At 37.3% G+C, this 27,026-nt stretch overlaps 1 protein-coding gene across 7 annotated transcripts in view; it reads right to left on the reverse strand.

Moving 5' to 3' along the window:
* The window catches only part of TANC2 (tetratricopeptide repeat, ankyrin repeat and coiled-coil containing 2), a 365,238-nt gene that overhangs the window by 62,727 nt on the left and 275,485 nt on the right, over positions 1-27,026 (reverse strand). For all 7 annotated transcript variants that reach the window (XM_059379772.1, XM_059379770.1, XM_059379769.1 and 4 more), the window contains 3 exons: positions 18,990-19,221; positions 4,509-4,675; positions 723-1,330 (listed from right to left, as the gene is read on the reverse strand). In XM_059379772.1, coding sequence (XP_059235755.1) covers positions 723-1,330; positions 4,509-4,675; positions 18,990-19,221 — 1,007 coding nt within the window. The remainder of the gene's footprint in view (positions 1-722; positions 1,331-4,508; positions 4,676-18,989; positions 19,222-27,026) is intronic.

Here is a 27,026-nt window from a genome sequence, read left to right on the forward strand (position 1 = left end):
GCGCTGGGTGTGCGCAGCTGCAGGGCAAGGGAGAGGTGGTATGTACTACATACCTGCCATTCTTTTTCTAATCCTTCTTCCTTTCCCCCACCTATTAACTTGGTGACTTCCAGCACTGATTCAACATTTTAAGGCCTTTTTAAAAGGGGACCATTGTAAAATAGGGACAATGGTAACTTATTTATCTATAAGGAGAGCAGCTAGGCCAGCTGACCTCTTCAGGTCTGTTTAGCTATGAGGTTTAAGAGTCCATTTTCCAGCATAAACCTCAGCACTGGCTGGGCTCTAATGGGCTTAGTCACTGGTGGCTTTAAAAGTGGTATGGCTTTTAAAAGGGCAATTGCAATTTTAAAGCAATTTTGGTCTAAGTCAAAGAGATGAACAATATATGAATTCTTTCTTCATATTGGAAGAACACTGAAGAAGTTTATGAAATGGCTAAATTAGTTATAACCTGGGTTCAGTAGCACAAAGAAAATTATTTAGGAATATATAGTACGGTAGGAGGGTATTTTAAATATCTATGCAGAGTTTGAGTCTTACGGAAATAACATTGTGAAAAAATAAACCTCATTACAGCCTTGACTGGGGAAGAAACAGAGATGATGTTGCCTTTGCGTGAAATGTTCAATGAAGAACACTTCTCATTGCTTTCAATACCCATGCTCCATGCAATCAATACAAAATAGGCTCAGAATTGCTTATTACAGGTGATGGCTTACCTGGGATCACAGAGAAATTTGGTTTTCTCTCCTTCTTCTCTCCAGATAAGCCACTCTCGAAAAGAAGGATGTACAAACATACGAGTCATGTCTCTGCGTTTGATTAGGAACATGGAGAGGTTCTCCATTCTCTGCTGAAAATCCTCCCATTCTAGGGTGCCTTCAATGCTACCAGCATTGATGGCCTGGAAGATATGTTCGTCAGTCAGTGGGTGCAGAGAGGCCACTGCCACATTCAGGAGAGGCATCACCCGGTCAAAGGAAGACTGGGTGGGGAACTTCATATTACACTGGAGCAAATAAACCTCCGAGAGCGAAACAGGAACTACTTTGTAGCTAGAGCTCTTTAACACTAGATAGCCTTTCTCTATGAGGTCAAATGTGAGTTTCAGGTATAAATAGGACCCTTGACTGAGGGTCTTGAGGTGAGAACTGAGTTTGCCAAATGTAGTATTGTCCATTTTGCCATTAAGTGAAATGTTATTCTGGATCTCTGAGCTGCTGTGTATCCGGTGCAGGATGTAAGCCTGCAGATCCTGGTCTATGGCTTCGTTCTCTTCTAGTCGATCCAAAAAAATCCTATGGAAAGGCAGCAGCTTGGTAATTTCCTAAAACAGATGGAGAGAGAGAGAGAGACAGAAAGACCTTCAGTTTCCCCTAACTCTTGTGATACACTCTGAGGTCCACACATTGATACTAAACTTCCGAGTGGCCGAAGAGGGAAACAGGATCAAGTATCAGTATCCATAGGTTAAAACACATCTGTTGCACAGAGGGGACACCATTTTTTCTAATGTTGAGACTTGAGATAAATTTTTATGGGTCTTCATAAAGGCTACCTTCGGAGTGATTTAACGATCAATATTCTAAATAACACTCCTAAGGTGAAGGGAAAATGGAGCGCCATATAACTCTTTTGTTGTAGTTTTTCTCAGTGTAAACCATGGCATAATGTCAAAGTACAATTCAGTAAGAGAAATGCATGAGGACTCAAAGAACACCATATAAAAATGTGCTTTTCCAACCTTCCTAATAGGATGACTACATTTTAATGGAGACTTTTTGCAGAGGCCTTAGCCCAAAGGAATACTTCTAATATGTTTGGTACCTTGGTGATGTGCTGGAAAGTAGACTGGGGAAAGGTGATAGGACTTTGTGGTTACCTATGCTCTGGATTATATTTTATCTGCATACAGACTTTGGTCCTCTAAGTATCTATTTTCTTCTGCATCAGTTTCTTTTTCTCTACTGGATCACACAGACGAATGGCACCGCAATCCCTCCCCCCAAATACTATCTTATATCTCTGTCTCCATTTTTAGCAAAACTTCACAGAAGAGTTTCCTTATTTCCTATCTCTTGTTCCTCCTTCCCATTCTGTCCTCTATTTGTTGCAATCAGACTTCAACCGCATCATTTCACTGAAATGGTTCTTGCTAAGGTTTTATGTAATTTTCGCCTCGCCTGGATGAGGCCTAACCTGTGTTTCCGACTTAGTCCTCTCCCCTGAGCTCTTATCGTATACCTTGGTCTACTCGACATTTACATCATCGGGATGTTGCATAGACAAACTTAACATGGCTAAATCAGAACTAATGAATTTTGCCCCCTGCCACAGAAACCTCTCCATTTCAACAAACAGCATCACTACCAAGCCTACCACCAAATTATAGGTGTCTGTGATCTTTCTCTTTTCCTCATGCTGGCATTTGCCCAACTGTCCACCAAATCCCATGTTTTGCTTTTGAATCTTCTTTCTTGCTCACCCTACATTCAGCCCATCATTAAGTCCTTTTGATTCTCCTTCAAAGTATAATCCAAGTATGACCACTTCACAGGGTCCCTGCTATGACCACTCTAGTCTAAGCCACCATCACCTCTCGCCTATACTGTTCCTATTCTTGATCCCCTACATTTTATTATCTTTGTGGCCAGGAGCCAAAGAAATCTTTTAAAAAGGTAAATCAGATCTCATTATTTTGCCAGGCTCCTGGGAGAGGGCTTTCCCAATTCCCTGTCTAAAATAACTATCTCTTTATCCTATTTGTCTTCATAACCAATACTATCTAAAATTTTAATATACGTTTAATTTTTCACTTAGTTTTCATTTGTGTTCCTCACTGGAATATAAACTTTATGAGGGCAGCGACAGAATTTGTCTTGTTTACTGCTCGATCTTCAGCTCCTAGGAAGTGCCTGACACATGTGAAGTACTTAAGAAATGTCTGTGGAAATAATGAATGATCAAATATGAGTTTTTTTTTTTTAAAGACCTATGAATTATTTCACTGTCAGAGCTGAATGAAAATAAGAAAATTCTTGGTCGAAGTGAATGAAGTATCTGGGAAGTTATTATAGGTCTTGAATTATGAGGACACTGAAATTTTGACTTTGTAGATTAGTATGCATAGTAGTACTTTTCCTGTCCTTTGGCATAGCTGAAAAGTTAAAGTCATCTGTCAAGTCATATTTAAAATGTCTTTTGAGATTGCATGTGGTCTTATGTAAAAATACAAATGAGAAGAACATCTCCTAAGCATACATTTAGTAAAACTAGTCAGAGATTGTGTTCCTGGAAGTTTCTTTTTTTCATCCTTCTTCTTTAACAATCAAGTTACTGACCAGTAACAATAGATTACACAATTTTTAGTTATAAAGATGCATTTACATTGATTTATCCACATCCTTTAATTTAAATTACTTTGGGATTAATAACGCACATCTGTAAGGTGGTAGCCAGCATTGTAAGTACGGTTTCTGATCAGAGAAGGGAGCAAAGCTAATTGGTCCACATGCAGGAGTACCACTAAGTCCCTGGGAGAGGGAAAAGGAAGGAGAAGCTGTTTTCTGCACACTAGTAATTATTACACATGGGCTATATCAAGATAGTGGGATAGGTGTATTATATGTGAGACTTTGATGCTTAACAAACAAGGCAATGGTTAGGCAAAAAAAAAAAGGTAGAAGAAATTCTGTTCCAAACCAAGTATGAGTATGTAAGGAGTAGGGGACACCAACTCAGCTACAGTGAGAACAAGGTTTTATGTAATCTTGTGAGAGATTAGGTGGAGTCATTTATCCTTAGCCCATATGTCTTTGCAGGCTTAGTCCTACATTTCTAGTCCTTCTTCCAGGCCATTAAGTGATCATTGGGAGAGGATGGAAGGTAAAAAAGATTAAAAAAAAAAATCTTATCTCCCAGTTGTCGTACATTTAATCTAAAGCCTTAATACTGCCAATATTTCTTAGAGGAAGGTGTACACTGTCCTGTTATAGAAAAGTTGTTCAAGTTGAAGCAGAGGGGAAGGATAAAATCTGACTCTAACTGGCAGACAGAACTGGGCTTTACATGGCATTAAATGATAAAAAAAAAAAAAAGTCAAACCAAAGTCAAACAGCAAATTAGAGTGTTAGGGACTGAATTTGTATTGCTATGTTAAGGAAAAAGTCTAGAAAAATGGACTTTCTTTTCATTTAATTGAGGGATACTTTATCAAAACTTATCCAAAGCAATGGGAATGCTATCCCACCTAGCCCACTATGTAAGAGAGGCAAACATATACAGAGACCGCTCTCTCTAGATCATCTGATCTCTTACTCTCAAAATATACTCTTAGGGAATTATTCTTGCTAGTGCTCCAGGACATGGTAGAGGTGTTAAAAAAAAAACAAAACAAAAACGCAAACACAAAAAACAACTTACCACTAAGGGAACACAGATCTAGAACTTTGTTTGTTTAAGCACTCTGCAAGAGAAATATGGTCCCAAAGCAAACAAACACATACCTGTAAACTGGTCCTAACTGTTACAATTAGCTTGAGCCAAGAAGGAAATTTTCCAATCATTTTACTCAGAAATGAAACAATTGTATCCCCATAATCCGGTTTGTGAAATTCTGCTTCATTTAATCCATCAATTAGGATGATGAAATCTTCATCCGGGATTTTTCTCTCTGAGGCAGAAAGAAACAGATTACTTAATAGTTACCAAGTGGATAACTGAGTTCTTTTTGGGTCTTTGACCAAGTATCTGTTTGGGGAAAAAAAAATTAGAAAAAGATCTCTTGTGTGTTTACTAAATGTTCAGGGTACATAATTTATTATAAAGACAAAGAATAATTTATTTAGTGAATTCATTTTGTTTTTACCAGAGGTGAAAATTTTATAATATATATAACATATGAAGTGTCTGTATGATCATCATCTCCCCTATGTTATCAGTTGTGTGACAGACTGAACAAGACATTTGTGAAAATATGCACATGGAAATTCATTTTTCTCCCAATCTTGAAAATACTGAAAATAATGTGTTGTTTTTTTCTATCTGATAGCATTAAAGAGAACAGAGTCACATGTTCCTTTGGGAATTCCTTCTCATACCCCCCACCTGCCCCTATGAAAAAGGTTTAATGTGAAATCCAAAGCAGTATATATGCCTTCATGTGAATGTGTAGTGGGGAAGAGGGGGTGGAACAAAGAGAAAAAATCCGAGCCAAAAGAGAGATCGCAATAAGGAAGGTTGGATCCCAAGATCTTACAGACTAGCAGCTTCCTACACTGCACCTAATGCAGCTTCAGTGGGGCCAGACCCTTGTGTGATCTTCCCAGGAAGAAGGAGTCAATGGGAAAGACAAATATGTGCCACTTTCATGTTTAGTTCCCTCCTGAACTCTATATTCTCCCAGCTTGACAAAATCAGTTTATCTTCAGGGCTAGGCTGTAGAAAAAGGGTTGGAGGGTTTTCGGGCTTCCACTCTCATTAAATGCTTAGTGATTCTTGAACCACAGTGAACAAATTATAGAGATTAAAATGTACACTTTAGTACAAATGAATTGCAAGTAGTAAGTAAAAATTACTACATTTGACCCTTAAACCCCATGCTTTGAATTGCATGGGTCCACTTACATGTGGATTTTTTAAAGATAAATACAGTATAGTACTGTAAATGTGTTTTCTCTTCCTTATGACTTTCTGAAATAACTTTTTTCTCTAGCTTACTTCATTGTGAGAATACATTACATAATATATACATCATACAGAATATGTGTTAATTGACTGTTCATGTTATTGGTAAGGCTTCAGGTCAACAGTAGGCTATAAATAGTTAATTTTGTGGGGAGTCACAAGTTGTATGCAGGTTTTTGTTTTTGTAGGTGTCAGTGACCCTAACCTCTGGGTCGTTTAAGGATCAACTATGGATAGTAGGACTTAACAGGTTCTGCAAGGAAGAAAGCAGGGGGAAGAAAGAAGTCACTGAAATGGAACACAGGTTATATCTGAGTCTGAGGAGGAAAAGAGGAAGTTGGGGACAGAAGGAAAAGTCCATGGACTTCTGTACAAGACTAGCTCTTTTAAGAGTCAAGACCAATTGAAAACACATATTTTGGTTTCCTACTTGAAAATATGCAGATTTTTTTCATGATTAATAAAACTTTCTATTTCTCCCCTAAAGTACAAGCTTTATGTTATAGCAATTTAATTTTAATATCCTAAGGACTGCAAGTCAGTTCTCAAATTATGAAGAATTTTAACTATTACTTTCATCTGGTGACTCTGAAATGAACTATGGATTCCAGCTCTGCTAACAATGATTATTAATGAAATGACATCCTTAATGACATAGTACTAAGAAAAAACATTATTCCTATAGGGAGTCCAAAGAATTAAGAAAGACAAAAAAGTTGTTTGGAACTAATGGACTGACCCACAAAAGCAGGGGCTCTTATGTTCTTGATTTCGATGACCCTGGCACCCATAATTATAATTGTGCCTTTAATGTCCATAGAGGAATTTTCTAATTACATTCGGCTTAGCAGCTATAATAGATCTCTTCCTTACTGGGCACCATCACCTTGCCCCACGAAGAGGTGAGCTGAAGCCACCCTGTACTGATCCAGGAAAACCCACTGCAGTCTTTTAATGAGCTGGTTGTTAAACAGCTGGTAGCCTAAAACTGGCCAAGGCCATTACACAGTGGAAATGGGCAAATATTACAAATCCTCCCTCTCCAGCTGGCTGTTAAAATTTTATCAGCACATCACTGCCTCCCAACTTCAACTACATCTCCCTTAACTTCACCAGACTACTCTGTCAAAAAGCCACGATCTTCCAGTGAAGAAAAAGTCTGGTGATAATGCATTTGCTGGGATTTTCTTTGGGAAAAACATTTCAAACACATTCTTAAGCATAAAGATCAAGAACACGCTCTAAAATGTGATCTGGACATTTTAATGAATGAGATAATTCCATAGCTGATAAAAATCATATTTTTATTTGCATAAATTCCCAGTAGATTACGTTACTCATGCCAAGAGTAAAGTAGACAATGTATCATTTCTTTCTTTTTTATTTTTTTAAAAAGGAAGTATGTTCCACTTATGATAATTATATTGTTCTCAGTCTTGGCTATTTTTTCCCTTTTTTGGAGATTTGCTTCCTTGAAGAGGTTACTTAGAAGTCACCTATTAATACAGGTGATATAAAGGAAGTATCAAAAATATTTCATCTGTTAAGAAATAAGGATATCATGTTTATCTAAGATTACTTTTTTTAGGGTTAAGAATAAATGCAAAAGATTTCCAAATGGTACTAATACTGTAAAACAATGAGAAGTATTCCTAAAAAATTTCCTTTTCCTCTGCTAAATAAGGTATCTCAGTTGTAAATTTAAGAGATGAGGACTTAATGATATTTAGCTTTCACCTCTCAAATGCAACTAGCCTTACAGAATGCTTCTGCATGCTCATTTCCAAATTTCTGCAGGTTCTTTAAATACATACTCTATAATCAGTAGCTTTAAAAGGTTTTACAGAAGCAGAGTGGCGCAGCGGCAGCGTGCTGGGCCCATAAAAGGTTTTACAGACAAAAATTAAAAAAAAAAATGGGGACTAACAAAGGATTGCTGTTTCTTATTTATTTATTTATTATTATTTTTTTTAAAGGACACCCTATACTCAACATGATGCTTGAACTAACGACCCCAAGGTTCAAGAGTCACGTGCTGTGCTCTACCTACTAAGCCAGCCAGGCATCCTACCAGTAAGAACATTTAAAGTGCAATTACCATCTACTATCACCATTAGTTCATAGTATAAAAATACTTTAATATTAAAAAAAAAAAGGAAAGATGTAATCTCTCCTTTACATACATGTATATACCAAACTATATTCACACAAATTCTAGGCTGTTTGTTTTCTTATTTTGTTAATGGACTAATGAAAACTTCGAAGGGACTGGTGCTTAGAAGCCACTGTTCTAGCTGACAAGTCCCTGGAAAAGCTTCTAAGCCCTTTAACCTTTGTTTTTATTTCCTTGTAAAACTGTATTCACCAGGGATTCCCTACTGCCCTTGCTTATACGTACACTTAACAAATGCTGGAACTCATGTGCTTAGCACCCCTATTCTGAGACTCTGTACCTAGGAATTTGAGAGAAATAAGAAGGACAGAGACTGGGCGCCTGGGTGGCTCAGTGGGTTAAGCTGCTGCCTTCAGCTCAGGTCATGATCTCAGGGTCCTGGGATCGAGTCCCGCATTGGGCTCTCTGCTCAGCAGGGAGCCTGCTTCCCTTTCTCTCTCTCTGCCTGCCTCTCTGCCTACTTGTGATCTTTGTCTGTCAAATAAACAAATAAAATCTTTAAAAAAAAAAAAAAAAAGAAGGACAGAGACTGCAAGAGAAGAGTTGGTAGCTAGTACAATAGTCAGAACTAAATTCTACTGCATGGGATTTTACTGGTATACTGTGTAGGAATTATCAAAAGTGAAAGGAAGGCTCATATCAGACAACATTTTTTGTTCAGAAAAGCTGCACATTACATGTGAATTATCTTTCTTTTAGTTGTGATAACAAATTAGTATCTCCTTTCATTGCATATCGGTGGCTGAAGCAAGAGCTCACCAGGAAACTGCAAAACTTTTCCATTTGTTTTGCATGTATGTGTTTTGTTATTTAAAAAAAAATATATATATATATATATATATATATATATATATATATATTTCCTTAGAGAGGCTGCACATATGTGCAGGGAGGGGGAGAGAGAGAATCTTACGCTGGCTGCATTCCCAGTGCAAAGCCCAATAGTGGGGGGGATGGGGCTCAATTTTATGACCCTGAGATCATGACTTGGGACAAAATCAGGAATCGGATGTTGAAACAGCTGAGCCACTCACGCATCCCTGTATGTGTTTTTGTCACTACCCTTGTAGAACCTTAGAGTATTGTGAAAATACTTCTATTTAGGGGCACCTGGGTGGCTCAGGGGGTTAAGCCTCTGCCTTTGGCTCAGGTCATGATCTCAGGGTCCTGGGATCAAGACCCACATTGGGCTCTCTGCTCAGCAGGGAGCCTGCTTCCCCCGCTCTGACTGCCTCTCTGCCTACTTGTGATCTCTCTCTGCCAAATAATTAAGTAAAATCTTAAAAAAAAAAAAAAAGAAAGAAAGAAAAAAAAGAAAATACTTCTATTTAAAAAAAAAGATTTTATTTGTTTATTTGAGAGAGTGAGCAAGCGAGAGAGAGCGTGCGACAGCGCATACTAATGGGGCAAGGGAGAAGCAGACTACCTATTGAGCAGGGAACCCAATGCAGTACTCGATCCCAGGACTCTGGGATCACAACCTCAACCAAAGTCTAACTGACTGAGCAACCCAGGAGCCCCATGACTTCATTTTTTAAAAGAAAAATGTACAATTTGAAATCTAGCTTCTGAATCTAAACTGAAAATGTTTTCCACTGAACTTCCCCGGAAAGAAAGCTTCAGCTACCTTTAAAAATAATCTATCTTAATTCTTCATGTCTCTGTGCCTAGAATCATTGGCCATGTTGGTGATTCTGTTGGACATCTTTCCCTAAGTATCACCACAGATTCTGTCCTGGGATTTCTTTATTAAATGGCTATAACAAGTAGTTTAAATGCAAAGAGATGACCTTATAATCTAACCAAATGATAGAGACTTAGGAACAATACAATCAATTACAGAATACAATCAAATGCACCTTTCTTATTCAGAAAAAAAAAATAGAAGAAAAAGCATTATGTTTCATGAAATCCTACTAAACTGGTCTTAGAAATGAGAACTAAGTATATCTGATATAATCATGTTAGAGGGTATATGAGAGAGAACCTAGTTAGACAAATTTCAAAATAATGGGCAGCAAATCTTTTATCCCTTCTGTCTCTAAAGACAGTGGTCCTGATAATCTTTAGAAGCAGTCATCATAAATTATAAATAAAATATCTTAATGAATCATTAACAGTAGCTAATTTTAATACGCTGCTTTCTCTCAACCCAAAATGAAAGTTATATATGTGTATTACATATATCTTCATATATGTGTGTATATATATATGTGTGTGTGTGATTCTCATGAACTTAGAAATGTCCAACTTCTCAGAATCCTTAATAAAGTTGTGAATGTCTATTCATAAAAAAAATAATCTATCTTAAAATTATTGTGATAAAATTTACTTAGAGTTAATTGGGAAGATCTTAACTGCACACTTTGATCAGTTTTGATAAATATATGTAAATCATGTAACTAACATGCCAATCAAAATATAAAACATTTTCATCATTCCAGAAATTTCTTAGATTCCCTCCCAGTCAGTCTTTAATAGGCAATCACTCTTCTATCACCATAGACTATATACACATTATTATTATATATTATTAGTTTGTTTCTTTTTAATATTATGAAGTATTCCATTGAGTGACTATACAACAACTTGTTTATCCATTCTGTTGAAGGACATTTGGGTTGTACCCAGTTTCTAACTACTATGAATAAAGCTGCTATGAACATTGTTGTACAAGTCTTTTTGTAGACATATGTTTTTATTTCTTTTGGGTAAATACATAGGCATAGAATTTCTTGGTCATAAAGCAGATTTATATTTAACTTTATAAAGAACTGCCAGATTTCCAAAGTAGTTGTACCATCTTACACTCCCACCAGCATCATGTGAGAGTTCCAGCTGCTCATCACCATCACCAACATTTGATGCTTGACTTAAAACATTTTAACCTATTCTAGTGGGAGTAAAGTGGGGTCTCACTGTGTTTTTAATTTGCATTTTCCTGATGACTAATGATGTTAAACATCTTTTCTTGTGCTTGTAGGCGCACTTGGTATCTTCTTTTGTGAAGTGTCTTTAGATTATGTTGACTCTATAGACCAGTGTGGGGGAAAAATTCTAATCTACAAACTAGGTATATTTCCATTTACTAAGTTCTGTAATTTCACTCTAAAATGTTTTGTAGCTTTCACTGAGGAGGCCTTATCATCTTAAGTTTTTTCTTAATTACTTTGACACTACATAAAATATTGTCTATAGTGTCATTTGAGAATATCTTTTCCCATTCCGTGGGTTGCCTCTTTGTTTTGTTGACTGTTTCCTTTGCTGTGCAGAAGCTTTTTATCTTGATAAGTCTCAAAAGTTCATTTTCGCTTTTGTTTCCTTTGCCTTTGGAGACATGTCTTGAAAGAAGTTGCTATGGCTGATGTCTAAGAAGATACTGCCTGTATTCTCCTCTAGGATTTTGATAGATTTCTGCCTCACGTTGAGGTCTTTCATTCATTTCGAGTTTATCTTTGTGTAGGGTGTAAAAGAATGGTTGAGTTTCATTCCTCTATACATAGCTGTCCAATCTTCCCAGTATTTATTGAAAGGGACTGTCTTTTCCCCTGGATATCTTTTCCTCTTTGTCAAAGATTATTTGACCATAGAGTTGAGGGTCCATATCTGGACTCTCTACTCTGTTCCAGTGGTGCAGCCACCTTGGAAAACAGTGTGGAGATCCCTCAAAAATTAAAAATACAGCTACCCTATAACCCTGCAATTGCACTACTGCATATTTACCGCAAAGATATAGATGTAGTGAAAAGAAGGGCCATCTTTACCCCAATGTTCATAGCAGCAATGGCCACAATTACCACTGTGGAAAGAGCCAAGATACCCTTCAATAGACGAATGGATAAAGAAGATACGGTCCATATATACAATGGAATATTGGGTAGCCATCAGAAAGGATGAATACCCAACTTTTGTATCAACATGGACGGGACTAGAAGAGATTATCTTGAGTGAAATAAGCCAAACAGAGAAAGTCAATTATCATATGGTTTCACTTACTTGTGAAGCATAACGAATAGCACGGAGGACATTAGCAGAAGGAAAGGAAAAGTGAATTGGGATGAATTGGAGGAGGAGAGGAAGCATGAGAGACTATGGACTCTGAGAAACCAAGTAAGGTTTTGGAGGGGTGGGGGTGGGGGGATGGGTGAGCCTGGTGGTGGGTACTGTGGAGGGCATGTATTGGATGGAGCACTGGGTATGGTGCATAAACAATGAAACTTGCAACACTGGAAAAATAAAATAAAATAAAAATATTGTTTGTTATAGTTAACTACTGCTGCATCAGACCTGTAGGGGTTACTCAAATGGCTGTGGGCTGAAATCACCTGGAACAAAAACTCCCACGTCAGGGCTAGTCAACCAGAACACTTAAGTGTTGGTACTTCTTTACTTCTTACATGACAATGCAATCCTCCAAAAACAAGTGTTTCAGTGAACAAGATGAAAGCTGTGTGGACATTTATGACCTACCCTCAAGATGTCACCTAACATCTGCTTGTAGTATTCTATTGGTTGAAGCAGTCACAAGCCTGCTAAAAAAAATTCAAGAGGAGGAGACAAAGACCCCCAACTCTGGTTAGGAGGAATGCCAAAGAATTTACAGCCATCTTTTAAAACTGCCACACTACCAGGGAACTGGCTGGCTCAGTTGGAGAAGCGTGTGATTCTTGATCTCAGGGTTATGAGTTCAAGCCTCATGTTGGGTGTAAAGATTACTTACATAAAGAAGCTTAAAAAAAAACAACCCCAAAACTACTTTTTTAAAAAAGATTTTATCTATTTATTTTACAGAGAGAGTGAGAGAGAACATTAGAGGGCCAGAGGGAGAAGTAGACTCCCTCTGGAGCAGGGAGCCCAATGTGGGACTCAATCCCAGGACTCCAGAATCATGACTTGAGCCGAAGGCAGTCACTTAACCAACTGAGCCACCCAGGTACCCTGCCACACTATTTTTTAAGATTCAATTTTCAACTGTTTTCTGCCAGTATAAAAATACAATAGATATATGCATATTGGCCTTACAGCCTGGAGTTCTATATTTATTATTAGTTCTAGTAGGTTTATTTTTTCTTTTGTGGATTCCTGAGAGTATTTTAGGTAAACAATCTACAAATAAAGACAGTTTTATTTCTTCCTTTCCAATCTTTACTATTTGCTTGTTTGTTTTCTTCTTGTGCTAGCTTGGACTACCAGTGGAATGTTGAGTATAAGGTAAATGGTGTGAGTGAAGGAATATTCTTGTCTTGTTCCTCGCTATTAGGGGGAAAATACTTAACATTTCATTGTTAGCTGTAGGTTTTTTGGAGTTTTCCTTTATTAGACTAAGTTTTCTCCTATTCTTAGTTTGTAGAAAGTTTTATTAATTATAATATTTGGTCAAATGCTTTATTGCATTTATTGAAAAGATTATGTATGCATATATTTTATATAAATATATATTTATATAAAGACATATAAATTTTCTCATTTATTGTTAATATGATGAATTACACTGATGAATTTTCAGTTTTTTTTTTAAGATTTTTTTTTTTAAATTTATTTGACAGAGAGCTTTTAAGTAGGCAGAGAGGCAGGTGCGGGGGGTGGGGGGAAGCAGGCTCCCTGTTGAGCAGAGAGCCCTAAATTTTCAAATGTTAAACTAACATTTCATTCTTGATCAAGTAAGACTAATTGATTTGCTATCAGTTTTTTCAGGACTTTGTTCTTACAGTCATGAGGAATACTGACCTATAATTTTCTTTTATTATGAGATCCTTACTGTATTTTGGTTTCAGTGTAACACTTACCTAATAAAACAGGTTTAGAAATGTTTGTCTCCTCTAGTTTTCTGAAGACATATGTATGATATATTTCTTTATCTTTTTGAATTTTATTAGTTTTGCAGAAATATTATTTCTTCTTTAAATGTTGAAAACAATTCGTCAGTGAAACCATGTGAGCCTGGAGTTTTTTGAAGATTTTTTTTCCTTTTAAATTACAAATTAAATTAAATAGATAAGGGCTATTCAGATTGTCTATTTCCCCTTGAGTCACTTTCAGTAAGCTGTATTTTTTTTTTTAATTTATTTATTTGAGAGAGAGAGATCATAAATAGGCAGAGAGGCAGACAGACAGAGGGGGAAGCAGGGTCCCCACTGAGCAGAGAGCCCAATGAGGGGCTTGATCCCAGGATCCTGAGATCATGATCTGAGCTGAAGGCAGAGGCTTAACCCACTGAGCCACCCTGGTGCCCCAGTAAACTGTATTTTTTAGAGGATTTGTCCAGTTTATGTTGTTGAATTTATGTTATGAAGATGTTTATAGAGATACCTGAGTGGCTCAGATGGTTAAGCATCTGCTTTCAGCTCAGATCATGATCCCAAGGTCCTGGGATTGAGCCCCATGGAAAAAAAAAAAACATGTTTATAAAAATCCCTTATTTTTCTTTTAATGTCTATAGGAACTATAAAGCTATCTCCCTTTTATATATGATATTAATTTGAGTTTTTTCCCCTCATTTTCTTGATCAGTCTTGCTAGAGGTTTATTCATTTTAAATATTAATTTTTTTTCTATTTATTGATGTCCTTGTTTTAACTGTTATTTTCTTTCTGCTTACTCTGGGTTTATTTTCCTCATTTTTTCTAGTTTATGAAGTCAGAAACTTAGATTTTGATTTTACACTACTCATTTTGAGATACTTTATCATTTCCTCTGTGATTTCTTCTTTGTCTTATAGGTTATTTAGAAGCATGTTGTTAAATTTCTAAATATTTGGGGATTTTATTTGTATTGATTTCTCATTTAATTTCATTATGTCAGATAACATTTTCTATAAGATTTTAATTTTTTGAAACCTTTAGACTAGGGGCACCTGGGTGGCTCAGTCAGTTGAGTGTCTGCCTTCAGCTCAGGTCATGGTCCAGGGCCCTGGGATTGAGCACTGCACCAGCTCCCTGCTCAGTGGGGAGTCTGCTTCACCCTCTACTTGCTGCTTCCCCTGCTTGTACTTTCTCTCATTCTCTGTCAAATAAATAATAAGTCTTAAAAAAAAAATAAAGAAAGAAAAGCAAAGAAACCTTCCAACTTGGTTTTATGGCCCAGAATATGGTCCTCATGCACTCAAGAAGAATATATATTCTTCAGTTATTGGGTAGTAGTCTATATAAATGGTAAGTGGATCAGGCTGGTTGACAGTGTCATTGAAATCTTCTACACACTTGGTTTTTATCTGCTTGTTCTTACACTTATTGAGAGGTGTTAAAATCACCAGCTATGATTATTTTCCTGTTTATCTCTTTAGTTCTGTTAGTTTTTGACTCATGTATTTTTTTTTTTTACTTAAAAAACTTATTTGACTATGGTGAGTGTTGTGAAGTGTGTAAACCTGGCGATCCACAGACCTGTACCCCTGGGGATAAAAATATATTATATGTTTATAAAAAAAAATAAAAAAAAACTTATTTGAAATAATTTCTTCATTCTTCTGAAAAATATGTATTAGTAAAGTACAGTTGACATACAATGTTATATTCATTTTAGGTGTACAATACAGTGATTTGACAATGATTCATGTAATTTGAGCCTCTGTTATTAGGTATATATACATTAGGATTATTTTATCTTTCCAGAAATTGGTCCTTTCATGTTTATCAAATGGCCCTCCGGTTACACTTCTTGTCTTGAAGTTTCACATTAATACATCCACTCCAGCCTTCTTATGCTCCGTGATTATATATATTCTCTATCCTTTCACTTCCAATCTGTGTGTTTGTAGTCAGATGACCTCTCTTATAGATAGCATATTGTTGGGTCTTGCTTTTTATTCAAAAAAAGGGGTTTCTGCCTTTTAACAGAAATGCTTAGTCCATTTAAATGTAATGTAATTATTGATATGATTGACTTTAAGTATAGCATTTTGCTTTTTAAAAAAGTTTAATTTGATTTTGTGTTTTTGGTTCCGTTCTATAGCATAATGATTCGATATTTGCATACATTATAAAATGAAAACCACAAGTCTGTTAACATCTATCACCTTACACAATTACAAACTTTCTTTTCTTGTAATGAGAACTTTAAAGATTTACTCTCTCAGCAAGTTAAAAATGTGCAATACATTATTATTAAATATAGTCACAAGCTGTATTTTTCCATGACTTATAAATTTTATAACTGGAAGTTTTTTTGACCCCCTTCCCCATACCCCACCTCTGGCAACCATCAATCCCCTCTCTGGATCTATGAGATTGGCTTTTTTTGTTTGTTTGTTTTATTTTGGTTTTGGTTTTGTTTTTTTTAGATTCCACATATAAGTGAGATCATACAGTATTTTTCTTTCTCTGCTTGACTTACTGCTTCTTTTAGCAGCCTAACACAATACCATTTTATTTTCTTATATTTGTTTTTTAAAAATTTTAATTAAAATTTTTTTAAAATTTGAATATAGTTGACACACAATGTTACATTAGTTTCAGGCTTATGATGTAGTTCAACTTCTCTATATGTTATGCTATGCTTACCACCAGTGGAGCTACCATCTGTCACCATACACTTCTATGATATCGCTGACTATATTCTTTAAGCTGTGCCTTTGATTTCCACTTGTTCAATTTAAAATTGTGTGTGTGTGCACGCGTGTGTGCGCGTGTGTGTGCGCGCGCGTGCACGCGTAAAAAAACGGTGGTTCTATTAAAGCATGCGAAAGGGACCTTTTTAGGCAGAAAGAGCTGCCTGAAGACAATCTTTATTCTGTTTTTCTTTCCTGCCCTCTTACTGGCTGATAAAATAATTTTTAGTATTTCATTTACTTTATAAATTCTGTTTACAGCTATTGCTCATGACAAGGATTTTGTCTTAAAAGTAAGAACATGGGAATCAGATGGAATAATTAAATTCATTTAGAACAGTATTTGTCAATAAGGCTATAAAGCTGTTTGTGGAGACCTACATGAGAAGCAAAACTGAAACACGTGCGTCATGGCTAACAATCTAGAGCTGAACCTGCAAGCATTTGGATATTCTCCTTGAATGAGCTATAAGATGTAGATCTTTGTATCACTGTCCTTCCTTCAAGGTACTCAGTATGTGAGTAATTTCTATGTTCACTCATTTGTTCAAACTTTATTTCCTGAAATGCCCACTGTGTTCAAGGTGACGTAACCACATTGAAGTATATAAGATGAATGAGAAAAGGTTCCTAACTTCAGTAGCAGATAATTAATCGAAGGGATAGGACAGGTATAGAAATAACTAATTCTTACAAAGCACAAAGTATAGTATCTGACATATAGTTCAATAAATGTTAGTAATAAAATTTTAAATCCTTACTATGCATATAATAATATGTTAAGTATACTCTAAATAAAAATACAAAAAAAAAAAAACACCCTGATATCAATGTGGAAGAATACTGTATCTGACTAGAGGCTGGCAGGGGGATCATTAGGCCTCTTATGAACAAGGTGGCATTTAAGCTGGTTGTTGAAAGATGGGTAGAATTCTAATAGAGATTAAGCAGAAGGCATAACAAGAAATGGAACAATGAGCAAATGTATGGAGGTAGGAATATGTACGTGAGTGTTTAAGAACTAATGAGTATTTCGCATGTGAACACAGGATTCATACAGGTAAAAGTATACAGTAAGGCTGGAAAGCGGGTTGGACCCAGGCTATCAAGAACCTTACACACTAGACTAAGAAGCTGGAAGTTAATTCAGTAAGCAATAGTTAGGTTTCTGAACAGAGAAATTAAGTGATGAGAGTGATACTTTATGAAGCTTTATTTGGAAGCAGCACAGAAAGTCTACAGGATGCAGAGGCTAGGGCAGAGCCTCCCTACCAGGTTATGTCAAGAACAGGTTAGAGGTGTACTTAAAAATGAATCTCTTTAGCCCCCAGGGCTCTGGGGTTTAGCACAGCTCTAACCTCAAGGCCAGTCATGTCTAGCTATAAGGAGTTGTGATTTTTTTTATCTCGGTATGCTATACAAATTTTTATCATTTTCTAAGTGTGCTATGATGTGAAAGCAGCACTAAACCCCCAAACCAGAGAAGACCAGGAAGGGACCAGGAAGGGTAGTAGTACAGACATGATGCCATGAGCAACTGAATGGCCTTTGAGTGACAATGGCAGGAATGAATATGAGACTAATGGATGGGAGAAACATCATGAAGGCAGAATTAGCAGGATGTAGATTGACCGTACAGAAAATAGGCTTTAAAACATCTGTGGAGAAATTCCAAGGTTTAGGGTACAGAGAAGTTAATAGGTAGGTAGTGGAGGTATGGAAAGTTGAGAAGAGAAACTCTGATATCCAAGTAACTAGTATGGAGGTTGAAATAACTAAAGATGGTGGCCAGGAGAAAGGCAGTTATAATCATTTTTTCTTACTGAGCACCTCCAAAACCTTCAAGAAAGATGTACATCTCTTAGGAATAAACACGACTGCTCAGGAACCTCATGCTCGCTCGAGTCCTTCTCTCTGGCCTCCAGCACTGATAAAACACTGTTATGGGGATGGGGTAGACACGGGTGAAGGAGGGGATGCTTGGGCATAGGCCACAGCTGACACCAGAGTTGCAGAGGGAAGAGGGAAGAAGGGCATGAATATGAGGGAGATGGGATTCCATTTTATCCCCCCCATTTCTTAAACATATCTTAAATACCCTTTACATAGTTTTTTGTGGAAAGCTGAGGTTTAGGACACACACAGAGTTGTGTAGCCATAGACGCCATTTCATTTTACCTGACTATGGAGTGAAAAAAAAAAAAAAAAACCCAAACATTATGATGAGGAGGTTTCTAACCACACGAACTCTACAACATGGAGTGGGGGGCCATGTCTGTACTGGTTTTTTTGAACTCTACAGAGAGGACTAGAAGCTCTACTACCTTGAGTACAAGAAAAATGTATTCTACTTGGAAGCAAGAATGAGAATTTTTAGAGGAAAGGAGGAAAGAAGTAGCAGTTCCTGTAGGAATTTTCATTTTTTCAAGTAAAATCTTTTCTCTGTTAACTGTATCCTGTGGGACATCAGTTATGGTACACTGGGTTTTGGCAATGTGATAAAAATCATCATTTCTAGGACACGCTCTAGGTAAACTTGGGCTCCCAAGTTCCATCTTTCGCCTTCTGAGCTCCCCATCTGTACCTTTGTGGAGATTCTCCAGGGGCTCCAGGACTCCCCTCCGGAAGGAGGCCATGGGGTCTTGGACACAGGACCGAAGGCTCAGCATGCTTTGTAAGTGAGGCTCCCGAAGCAGCTGCTCCCGGTAGGCCGTCAGCTGAGGTGAGCGGCAGAGCAGGGCAGCGACATTGTGGACGAATTCTGGGACCAGGCAGGTGTAGGCGTTATCTGCTTGGCAATAGTGATAGGCAACCACCTAGAGCAGAGAGACGAAAGGGCCAACAGGTTTGTCAGGAACAAGAGCAGTGGCCACGGTTACCGTAGGATCGTTCTCTAACTCGGTCTTCCGTCTCCCCATTCCACAACTTTTTCAAGTAAAAACAAAAGCTGCTATCTCAGAAACGGCCTGTTTTACCTGAGACAGAAATTTGGTACAGTATTTCTACTGTATACACATATAATTTACCATTAAAATTTATAAATGCAAGCTGAATTTTGGATGATAAGATTCCTTTGCAGAATCTGGGTTTTAGATTTTAAGAAATGGGAAACAAGCCTGAGAGAATAAAGATGTACATTTATCTAATATTTATTCAGCATGGAACCATACAGGAGAAAGTCTGATCTTGTATCAAAGCGTTAGGACTAAAATGATCCCAGAAAACCCTTGTTAATCTCAATAAACACATATAACTTATTAAGTCCTTACTTTTTAAAATTAATGTTGTAAATAGCTTTATAAAAAATAATTCAGATTTAGGAATTATCATTAGTATTTTCTAGTGCCCAGAGACAACCAGAATTAGATGACAGGAAAAAGGAAATGACTGAGATTTTTGTTAGCTGCAGGTCTTACATTCAAAGAACTCAGAAAATGCGTGAGTCTTAATCTCATCCATCCATCTGGGCTGTCTGGCTGGAGCCTGGTTTTAACCTCTGGGTTTTTTGTTGGTTTGTTTGAACTTGCACAGAGCTCACTCCATACCTTTTGGCTGTTCTCTTTGCCTCAAACTAAGTGCAGAGGGTGATTTTAATCTACAGCACTCTGTTGGCTCAGTACTACCCACGGATGTGACAATACTGAAGAGGTAACATGAAACTGGCAGGGGAGAGTCAGCCTGAACGTATGGAAACCACGTGGAATGGTGCTCAGCACAAAGAAGATGCACAGCAATGTGGGCTGCTGCCGCCATCACCATCATTGCCCTACCCACCCTCTCCATCGTCATCAACATCATCCAAGTTCTGTAGACTCTTTCTTTTCTGGCTGCTGGCTTTGTGCCTTTAGGCAGATGAAAACTGCCCTGGGAGCAGTCATCCACCAAAGTGTTCTGTGTTTTGTTTTTTTTTTTAAAGATTTTATTACTTATTTGACAGAGAGAGACACAGCAAGAGAGGGAACACAAGCAGGGGGAGTGGGAGAGGGAGGGAGATGCAGGGAGCCCGATGCGGGGCTCCATCCCAGGACTCTGGGATCATGACCCGAGCTGATGGCAGGCACTTAAGGACTGAGCCACCCAGGTACCCCTAAAGTGTTCCATTTTGAAAAGACTCCTGATCTACAGGTCATTCTTGCTCTTTAACAAATACTAGAAATGTTACTTTTTTTCTTTAAACACCGGAAATCTTTCTCATTGGGCACACAGAGAAAAATTTAATATGGGAAATGTTACTATCCATAGACAGCTGAGGATAGAAATTGTTTGTGAGTGAAGCAATGAGATGTGATCATAATTTGGAATTGGAAGTGAGAAGTTACATTTAAAAAATCTCCACTCTTTCCTTTAGATAGACTGGTCACTGTTTTATTAGACCTTTCTTAAGCACAATGTAAAGAGCCAAAGAGAAAACCTAGCAGCAGCTGATCTCTCCTCTCAATGAACAGTGAAATGTCGGTGGTTATATCCACGTGGATACAAATATCCACTTCATAAAGAGCAAATAGCAAACCTCTGAATCAATACGAAATTTCATCATATTTTACCTTGATAGCTTCCACATGTTGAGGTGAAGCAAAGCTAAGCAAATCAGCTGAACTTACCATTTACCTAAAGTAATGGGATAGAAGTTTTAAGATTAAAAATTATGAAATTTAGAAAGAGGTTTCTCTTATTGATTTTATTAAAAATCATCTGTGCTCTAGGCTGAATGAGATTTTATCTAACAAAGGACACTGCTAAAGCTACCCCTTCTGGGGCTACCTTTCTTTCTTTTAGTTTGAAATATTTCTTCAGCATTCCAAATATAAAGTCTCGACTGCTTTGGAGAATTCAGGTAGAAAGACCATTCAACATTTTCACGAAATTTGCACTGTGGCTCAAAACAGGTTATTTACTAGACATTTCAAAGCAGTTTGGTAGTATACGTACATAGAACATGTACACATAGTAACCAACAAACACAGGTTCATCTGTCAAACCTAGCTGGTGCTTCCTCCAAATTGTGTGTTGATATCATCTATGACTTTTCCTGTATATACAAATATGAAACAAGTCTGCTAATGTAGTTTTTTTCTTCAGTCTCTCATTGCACCAGTGTTCAATGGTATTCGATTTTTTCCTGCAGCTTTGAGAAAGTTACCATGGCCACTTGTGTTCAATCACTATCATGTCAACTTCTTGGAAATGATTCAGAATTAGTCTACCCCCAATAAATTAGCAGGCAGAATCTTTTTCCTTGAATTCTTGTCTCTCATGATGATTTGTTGAAATTTCATTTTCAGCTATGCCTCTTTTATTATTAATTTCTCTCCATGAAAAGTTTTTCTAATGTTAAATCCCTAGACTTTTTATTAAAATAATTCTAGTCAAAATATGTCAGATATGACCAGAATTATATTAATTCTTTGGGAAAGATAGAGAGTAAATATTACTTATTTTTTTTAGAGAGGCAGAGGAAGGGAGGGGCAGAGGGAAAGGAGAATCTTAAACAGGTTCCACACTGGGCATGGAGCCTGATGCAGGGCCTGACCTCATGACCGTGAGATCATGACCTGAGCCAAAATCAAGAGTAGGACACTTAACTGACACAGCCTCCCAGACACCCCAGTAGTAAGTAAATTTTAGATTACTCCTATGAGGGAAAAAAGAAAAAGGCAGGTTTGTAGGCTATATAGACAAAAGAAAAAAGACTAGCTTTGGGTATAAGAAACTTTAAGGGGAACCTGGGTGGCTCAGTGGGTTAAGCCTCTGCCTTCAGCTCAGGTCATGATCTCAGGGTCCTGGGATGGAGCCCTGCATCGGGCTCTCTGCTCAGCAGGGAGCCTGCTTCTCCCCTCTCTCTCGGCCTGCCTCTGCCAATTTGTGATCTCTCTCTCTCTCTGTTAAATAAATAAAATCTTTTAAAAAAAGAAACTTTGATATGGGGCCCCTGGCTGGCTCATTCTGTGGAACATGAAACTAGAGCTTGGGGATGTGGGTTTAAGTCATACACTGGGTGTAGAGATTACTTAAAAAATAAAATCTTAAAGAAAAAAATTTAAAAAGCTTTGATTTAGTGTTGTATATAAGAAATAAGATGAAGTATAATCCTCATCAAAATCAAATGACTGAGTGGCTGCAAACCTGTCAGGCTCCGGTTAAAAATCCCAGACCTTCACTCTCCGAAGACTGTTTTCTACTTGAAATGAATAATCTGTGACAGGATTAAGCTAATCTCACATAAAGAAAAGGACAGCTCTGACTATCAGGAATTCTGCTGGAAATAAAAACTTGATTTACATAATGACTGGTACTTGTGCTATTTAAATTTTCCCTTCAGGTCTGCTCTCATATTCTTACTCCAGATCTCATTTTCATCACTCCTTGAAGTCCCTCATCCCCACCTGAATGATTCCTAGCTCAGCACATCCCTTCCAACACTTTAGTGTGTCTTCTAATATTTCCAGGGACCTGGAGGTTTAGTATGAGTAAGGACCTTTGCTTGCCTTTCCTAGTCCCTCAACTCTGACTCTAATGCTTATCCTGGGGCTGGAGGCTAAGAAGAGCCTCCAGACTTGGGTTCTGCCTCAGTAATTTTCCAGCTTGGAGATCTACTTTTTTTTTGTTTTTTTGGCAGTAGGACTTTTATTTATTTTTTAACTTTTTATTTTGAACTAATTTTAGACTTACAGAAATGTTGCAAAAGTAGTACACAGTTTCTGTATATTCCTCACCCAGCTTCTCTTTTTATTAATATATTATATAATCATAGCATAATTATCAAACCTAGGAAATAACACTGGCACAACATTACTAACTAAAGGCATTATTCAAATTTTACCAGTTTTCCACTAATGTCCTTTTTCTGTCCCAAGATTCTTTCGGTCCTGTTATCACATTTAGTTGTTATTTCTCCTCACACTCCTGTGAGTGTAAGTCTGTAAGAGTTCTGATCAGTTATTCTGGTGAATGTCAGTTTGGGTTTGTCTAATGTTTTCCTCATAATCCAACTGAGATTTCTGGGCAAGAATACCACCAAAACAGTGTTGTATCCTTCTCAGTGGATCCCATCATGGGGCCTGCGATGTTGACATGTTTTGTTACTGGTGATGCTGACCTTGATCGCCTTGGTTAAGGTAAAGGTTTCTGCCAGATTTGTTTACTATAAAGTTACTCTCTTTCTCTTAGTAGTTAATAAATATCTTGGGGAAGACACTTGGAGACAATGCAAATCCTGTTTCTCCTCACATTTCTGCCCAATGATTTTATTATCTATCAGTGGATCTTGTCTGCAACAACTACCATGAGGTGTTTGCCTGAGAGTGATGCTCTATTTCCTCCCTTTTTCCTTCTACATTTACTATTGGAATTCTACTGGAAGAGCGAGCTGTCCTTCCTCCTGCCTCATTTGTTTACTTGAGTGATTTTGAGTGTGGAATTATTTTATTCCATTAGTTATATCCAGTACTATATTTATTTTGTTGTCACTTTGCTCCAGCTTCAGCCATTAGGATTTTCTTCTTGGAAATCCTAGAAATCCTTCCAGGTTGGTATCTGTGTTCTTTCAAGAAGTCCCCCAACCTCCCCACCCCCGATCTTTTTAAAAGCACTTTCTTATTTTCTGGCACCATAACATGCTCCAGGCTCATCTTAAATTTACTCTACCCCCGACCTGGCATCATTTAACTTCTTCAGAGCCCTGCTTTCTTTTACTGGAGATTGGTGTTTATAAAACAAGATCTGAACAGTAGGTGTGCTTAGTGCTATTGAAGTGCCTTTGATTTGGGGCCCTCTTGGTGGAGAGAGCTAGGAAATACACATACATACGCTAATTCACACACAAAGATTCATCTATATTTCTGTATCTCTCTCTAAATATATCTATAGAAGTAGCTATAGATACAGATATACATATTAAAAATTGTGAATATACACTGATACCTTAGATTTCAATCCAGTGCCACCTGGCTCACTTTGGATTTCCCTTTCCTCATTTGTTTTTTTTATTTTTATTTTATTTTTATTTTTTAAAGATTTTATTTATTTATTTGACAGAGAGAGAAATCACAAGTAGGCGGAGAGTCAGGCAGAGAGAGAGAGAGAAGCAGGCTCCCGCTGAGCAAAGAGCCCGATGCGGGGCTCTATCCCAGGACACTGAGATCATGACCTGAGCTGAAGACAGCGGCTTAATCCACTGAGCCACCCAGGCGCCCCCCTTTCCTCATTTGCTAACTTCCTTCTCTAACAATGAGAAACCTGGGGTTGCTATTTACAATATTTTTATTTACTCGATCCATTCTCTAATATATACACAAAGAATTTTCAGAATTGCTAACCATGCTCCTGTGAGAAACACACTTATTCATCAGAATATAGCATTATGCACACCTCTTTCTGTCTAGCCTTACAGTATACAGTCAAGATGTTGTCTTCTAAACTGCGTTCTTTGGTATGGTCATGTTACCCATTTGATATACTGTTAGGTTTGGGGCACCCGGGTGGCTCAGCTGGTTAAGCGTCCAACTCTTGATTTGGGCTCCAAATCTTGATCATGACCTCAGCGTTGTGAGGTAGAGCCTTGCACTGGGCTCCACACTCAGCAAGACTTAACATGGAGTCTGCATGGGATTCTCTCTCTCCCTCTACTCCCTCCCTGCTCACACGTGTGCACTCTCTCTCACTCTAAATAAAATGGATAAAATCTTGAAATACAGTGAGATTTATTTGTAAATGTTTGGATTCCACTTTGGGTTTCCCTAACCCCAACATACTTGTTGGTTTTAATCATGCTCTGGGTATGTGAAACATCACTATGTTTCTAGGAGTCACAGCTATACACATAGGTACATGCAAAGGAGCAGCACATCTCTCTTCATCTTAATGGGTACCCCATTTCCATAACCCATTTCGTTCTATTCTCCATCCCACCAATCTGCTTTAGGTAACCAGTATCTTTTTCTTCTGGTTAATCCTTCCTGCATTTCTTTTGTACAAATAAGCAGATACATATGTATTTTCATATATCTCTTTCTTTCTTACATGAAAGTTAGCATCCCGTAGTTGCTCCTTTGCACTCTCCTCCCCACCTAACATTACGTCCTGAAAATACCAATGATAATTACTGATGTACAAGAACTGGCACTAAGAACTTTGTCTATCAAATCAAGAGGTTTTTCACAGACACTTTTAATTCACATATATTAGCTTACTTCATCAAAATACTAATTGATTTGAAAATCTTACTGAAAAGGCTTCTGCTTACTGGCCTGTTATAGTGAGAAGTAAGATTGCTGGCTTCTGCTCTATGCTTCCAAGAACAAACTTATATACTTAAAATGTAACACATGGCATAATTACTGGGATATTTAGGTGCCATTTCTTATACAACATTCACTATAAACTTAAAACTATCCTATCTCTAGCACAAACATGTGCATTTCTATTTTGCTTACGGAAAAAGTAATCATGAAATTTAAAATATATTCCTTGAGTAAGTGTAAATAATCACTTATTTTCTACTCACAATATTAAACATTTTCCAAATCTTGAACATCAACATCAATTTTAATTTAAAGGGCCATTTCTTCTATAAGGTTTAATATAAATTTGAAGATATCCCATCTTTAGGCACAAAAAAGATTTATTTACATTTTGCTTAAGATAGACACGAAATCATGGACTTGAAAATGAGATTGCTTCTTAAGTGTAGTCACTAATTTCCTACTAACAATATGTAACATTTTCCAAATATTGAACATAAACTTGATGAAAGAGAGACTAAGAAGTGACAATGTGGGGAGATGTAATTCCTGGAGCTCTTTTCAGTACTCATCACGATCTGACATATTACGTTTGTTTATTGGCTTGCTCCCACCACAAGAACGTGGGCTACAAAACAGCAGGGACTGTGTCTGTTTTGTTCACTGCCTTAACTTTAGTCTTGCATTCCATGCATTCAAAACATCCATTCTAAATGAGTAAGCTGATGACGATGATGATGGAAGCTCTTCAGCATTTAATGTATTTCCAAAGTGGTTTTTATTCTGATTCTTCTAAAGAAGTGGGAGCTTGTTTATACAAAATATTTAGAAAAAAGCATATGTCTTTTAAAGTTGCAGAGTTGAGGGAATGAATATGAGGGGAATCTGAGACTGTTTCCAGAAGCCCACTGATAAGTAGGGATGGTTAAAAATGTACTTGGGGGAAATACGCTGCTTTGAGTTCTGGGCTGGACTGGATTTCTATGAAGAAATTAGAACCTTATGATATTACAGATGACTCCCTGTTCCTCCTTACTAATTAACTATGAAAAGAGATTTCTCTGAATATGGGAAACAGACACTTTAAAACTCTTGTTCATCTCTAGAAAATCCTCAAAAATAAAACTCTACCTATAGGGCTCTCTATCTATAACCTCAGATTATAATATATAAGGTTGGAAAGATAGATGCACAATTCATAAATGACTCAACAGATAGAAGAAGGTGAAACAAATGCTTGCTGGAGGTAATGACAACAGGACTAGGCCAGATTATCTGTAAAACCTCAAAAAAGCACAGGAGTTAGAAGCACCAGGTACTGTGGAAGATGAGGGTGAGGAAAGGAACTGAAAATACAGAAATTATTTGAAGTGTATATAAGG

The sequence above is a fragment of the Mustela nigripes genome, chromosome 16 (genome assembly GCF_022355385.1).
Source record: "Mustela nigripes isolate SB6536 chromosome 16, MUSNIG.SB6536, whole genome shotgun sequence".
Lineage (NCBI taxonomy): Eukaryota > Metazoa > Chordata > Mammalia > Carnivora > Mustelidae > Mustela > Mustela nigripes.